At 36.8% G+C, this 5,122-nt stretch overlaps 1 protein-coding gene across 1 annotated transcript; it reads right to left on the bottom strand.

Annotated features, from left to right (window-relative positions):
- Positions 1-734: 734 nt before the first annotated feature.
- LOC117336543 lies at positions 735-1,355 on the bottom strand. The gene has a single exon (XM_033897155.1). It carries the CDS (start codon positions 1,353-1,355, stop codon positions 735-737), a length of 621 nt encoding a protein of 206 aa, XP_033753046.1.
- Positions 1,356-5,122: the final 3,767 nt, after the last annotated feature.

Here is a 5,122-nt window from a genome sequence, read left to right as displayed (position 1 = left end):
AGAATGTAGACAGCTGTGCTTGCTGTTGCAGTTGTCAGACCTTGAAGCTGTTTGAGGATTTTCCTGTGCATAATTACTATTTTATCTTTATCTGTTGCAGTGAGCGTCATTACTTCAAGTCTATATATGAGGCGTGGAACAACATGTGATCGCCATAGTTTGTATGTCTGTTGGCGACATTCCATTCTTTGCATAAAGACCAGCTCCCAGGATTGCATAGATGGTGTTTCTCGCACAATTTATCCTTTCTTTGGTGTTTGTCTTATTAGAATTGGAACGGGTAATGACCAGCTGCGTTGTTTCTGCAGTTGATGTAATTTTGGATTGTCCAATGTTTAGAGATATTTCCTGGTTTTTACTGTTCCCGCATATAATTAGATCTGATTTTGGAGGATTGATGGTGACTCGATCCAGCGTGGTGTGGTGGTCAGTTAGCTCTAGCAATGCTTGTATTTAATGGTGACTGTTGGCAAGGAGGGCTGAGTATGTAGGGTAGGCTACATTGATGTCTCCAATGGCGGTGCTAGTTATGCTGTCCAGTATGGTGTTATTATAGACTTTATAGAGCGTGATTGAGAGCTTGGCTCCCTTTTTGGTACCCTGTTTGAGATATACATCGTGGTTGTCTTCCCATTTGACTTTGATGTAGGAATTCCCGTACATGTTCCTCAATAGGATCCAGAGAGGTCCCGTGACTCCTGCATGGTAAATCTTGTTGAAGAGTATCTCATGGTTCACCGTGTCAAAGGTTTTTTGTGCTCCTGACGTAAACCCTCTCTGTAGTGGATTTTGCTTGTTATTCTGGATTTCACGACGGCCTCGAAGACTTTGGAGAACGTTTTTGCGACTGTGATACCTCTATAGTTGGATGGTATTGTTTTATCCTTTCCCATTTTGAGTATAGGTGTTAATATCCCTTCTTTCATCGGCTGGGTTATGTCCAGATTTTGCAGTAACTTATTGAAGATGTTTGATAGGGTAGCTGCTAATTCGTCCCCTGCATATTTCAGATGTTCTGCTGATATGCCGTTTGCGTCCATGGCCTTTCCGGAGTTGAGGCTTTTTATAATAATCCCCACTTCTGTTTCCGATATAGGCTTGATCGTAGTGCCTTTTGAGAGTTCAATTTCCACGATGGCCTCATTTTGTATTTTTGATAACTGCTCTCTTGTTAAGTCGTTATTAATGTCCGGTGGTGGTGTGGCTAATTGTTGGAAATGTTTGTGCCATTGTTCTAGGATTTCCAAAGGTTCAGAATAGAGAATGTTGTTGACGTTGTTTACTTTAGTATTAGCGGAGCATGACGATCTAACTAGTTTGTAAAATAGCTTACTGTGCCTCTGAGAGAAATTCATGATATCTCGATGAAGTTGGTCACGTTGGGATGCATAGGCTCCCCGTTGAAGTGCTCTTACTCTTCTTTTACTTTCATCTAATTATGATAAGAAATTTAACATTGTCTAGCTACGATGTAAGGGACATAACTCTAAGAACGGTGCAGTCCAGAATGACGACCTTTCTGGAAGCATTCCCCAGACAAACATTTTTAGATACATATACAGGTACGTGTCCCCACGCCATGTGAATTGGTAGTAGTATCAGACTACAATGATATCGATATGATCTTTTGTCTGTGACAGGACTGAGAGATGTATGTTTAAAGCGCTCTACAAATTGTCAGGGTCTGGGAGTAATCATATAAAAAGGAGTTTTAATTCATCTATAGAAGCTAGAAAAGGACAAAATCACTTATTTCCAAACTTGAAAAATTCAGACGAGGAATGAGATTTGGAAAGACATGATCGTGTTAAATGGTGAAAAATATGTACATACTTTTACGGTAAACATGTTGATTATGTTTCTATCCATATTTCACGGTATAGTGACGGACCCACCTTAACTAAAATAGTTCAAGGTAATCCATCTTCAGACAAAATACAGGTGTAAATGATATGAAACACGTTGTTTTACCTGAATTATTATTGTAACGTGGTAAATCCACTCTTCTTAGATATATGTCTCAATTTACCCATAAATCCACTCTTCTTAGATATCTGTCTCAATCTACCAATAATTCCACTCTTCTTAGATATATGTCTCAATCTACCCATAATTCCACTCTTCGTCTCAATCTACCCATAATTCCTTAATCAACGTTAGAAAAACTATAACTGAAGTTTCGATAACAGAACTTGAGTGATGAACAATGAGTGTATTTCACATTTGTAAGTGTGTTAACACGAAATGTTTTATCAGTTGCCATGATGACACATCGCGGTGTGCCAACAAAAACTATAACACACGGTAACGATTTTTTTTTGACGTGGCTTGTCAGTGAAACGGGCGTGGTTATGTTATAAATAGATTTATCTAATGAATGACTGTCTCGAATTCGGCTTATAATTCTATGTTTATCTTTGATTGACGTAAAATAATCTTTTTAGGTACAATAAAACTTTGTATATCTCGGTGCATCTAATGTCTCTTAACGTATAAGGGATGACGTAGATAAATAGTTAAAGGTTTGGTTTGGTTTATTTTGTTTAACGTCCTATTAACAGCTAAGGTCATTTAAGGACGGCCTCCCGTGCGTGCGACATGCATGCGTGTGGCGAGTGCGTATGTGTGTTTTGGGAGGCTGCGGTATGTTCGTGTTAAGTCTCCTTGTGATAGGCCGGAACTTTTGCCGATTTATAGTGCTACCTCACTGACGCATACTGCCGAAGACACCCAGCAGCACAACCCACCCGGTCACATTATACTGACAACGGGCGAACCAGTCGTCCCACTCCTTATATGCTGAGCGCTAAGCAGGAGTAGCAACTACCATTTTTAATGACTCTGGTATGTCTCGGCCAGGGGACAGAACCCAAAGCCTTCCTCACAGGGGCGAACGCTCAACTAAAGACCAAAAGTGAGGCATTGTCAAGGGAGACATTAGGAAGAAGAAAGTTGTTTAGAAAGAAGATTTTTTTTTGATTTAAACATATTTTTATTTGTAACTGAACTTTACAAGGGATTGGGCACAAGTTATACAACTTATATAAAGCCCTTTCCCGATATAATTATACATAATCATTACAACAAGATGGCATATTTACATATTTACATATTTAAATTGAGAGAGAGAGAGAGAGAGAGAGAGAGAGAGAGAGAGAGAGAGAGAGAGATCTATATATATCCACCCAAGTAATTTAGATAAGAGCTAATCCGATGCCGACAACAGAAGTATACACAAAGCGCTTTCCAAAGCTTGCTGCTGGTACTAATGTTCATCACTTCCCATGCCAATGTTTCGTTCTCCTTTCACTCCTTACTTCCTTGAATATCCGTTTCTCTTTTGTTGTCGGCAACGGAAAAGAATAAGTATAATCAATTGATAATATATATATACACCCATACTTATGTATACATACACAAAAACATAACATACCATATGTAAATATATACATGAAATATAAATCTAAAATGGGTGTAGGAGAGAAATCAGAATCTATTTGAGTTAGCGATGTATATCTGAGTGACTTGACAAATTCTTAAATTTTCATCTTGCAATAAATCATTTCTTCCGTGTAAAAGTAACTGCAGATCTAGTGGAATATAGTCATTCAGATCACGAAACAATGCTATTCTCTGGTTCACATAATCATTACAATCAAAGAAAAAGTGATATGCATCTTCAATTGGATGTCCACATTGGCACTGACGGTAATTAATCAAATTTACTCTATACAGGTCATTGTTAAGTGTGCTGAATTTGTTTCTTAGTCTAGCATGCAATATATTTAATTTTCAATCACCGAAAGAATAATAATTTGGAACCACAGAACTGTTTGTGAGAGATTTTTTAAAGGATGGATAAGACACGCTATTTCTGATTTCAAGATCAAGTTGGTTCCACTGTCGAATGGAGGATGGAAAGAAAGAGGAGTTAGTTAATTGTAAACGGAAGTTTGGAAGAGAAAAGTTGTGTGAATCGCGCAGATTGTATTGAGAGTTTTCTGAAACAGGAGGAGGTAATAGTGACGATAAGTACTTTGGAACCAAGTGATTTTTAATTTTATAAAATAGTTGAATTTTTCTTCTGGAACGTCTGTTACACAATGGTTCCAATCCACTTTCTGAATAGAGGGATTCTCTGCTGGCATACGATGGTAACCCAGTTATAATTCTGGAAGCTTCTAACTGTAGCTTTTCGAGTTTGTCTGCATCACTGAGAGAACAACCATCCCAAACTTCACAACAATATTCAAATAGTGGTAGACAATAAGCTTTGTAAATCTTTAATAAAGTTTGCTTGTTTAATACATATTTTAATTTACGAAGTACACTTATCTGTTTTGCAACGCTTTTACCTATATTTTCGATATGTTTACTCCATTTACAATTTTCATCTAACGTTACTCCTAGGTGCTTGTGATGATCCACAAAATCAACACTTACATCATTAAAATTAATATCTATAGCATAATCGTGTTCAGTGTTGGAAATGAGTAGAGCTTCCGTTTTTAAAGGATTAAACTTAACAAGCCATTTTTCTGCCCAACTTTGAAATTTTGCTAGGTCATTATTAATTTTTGTTTCGACAGCCAAAAGAGAATTATCAGAACATAATAAGGAGGTGTCGTCTGCAAATAGTTTAGAAAGACTTTCAATGTTATCAGTTATATCATTGATGTATATAATAAAGAGAAAAGAAGAGAAAAGATAAGATCCCAAATTTAGTCGCCTCTTACGATCATGCAATGGGGGCAGCAGGTACAATTCTTACGCCCTACTGCAGGGCAGCAAATAGTTAAAGGAATATACCCAAAATAAATATACTCCTGATATCTAAAATTTACACGTGTGCAATTAGGTAAGTACATCTAAGAAATATACGTTTATGTAAGTAATATACAGTAAAGTAATGTGCAGATAAGTTATGTACGTTTCAATAATGTACAGTGAATTTATGTACAGTAAAGTATTGTACAGCTAAGTTATATACAATTAAGTATTGTACAGTTACGTTATATACAATCAAGTATTGTACAGTAAAGTTATGTACAGTTAAGTAATGTACAGTTAAGTTATGTACAGTTAAGTTATGTACAGTAAAGTATTGTACCGCTAAGTTATA

Source organism: Pecten maximus, chromosome 10, assembly GCF_902652985.1.
Source record: "Pecten maximus chromosome 10, xPecMax1.1, whole genome shotgun sequence".
NCBI lineage: Eukaryota > Metazoa > Mollusca > Bivalvia > Pectinida > Pectinidae > Pecten > Pecten maximus.
This window is presented reverse-complemented; position numbering and strand designations above follow the sequence as displayed.

What these genes read in the sequence shown, in the direction of transcription:
- LOC117336543 (XM_033897155.1), bottom strand. Translation starts at nt 1,355, where the DNA reads ATGAATTTCTCTCAGAGGCACAGTAAGCTATTTTACAAACTAGTTAGA.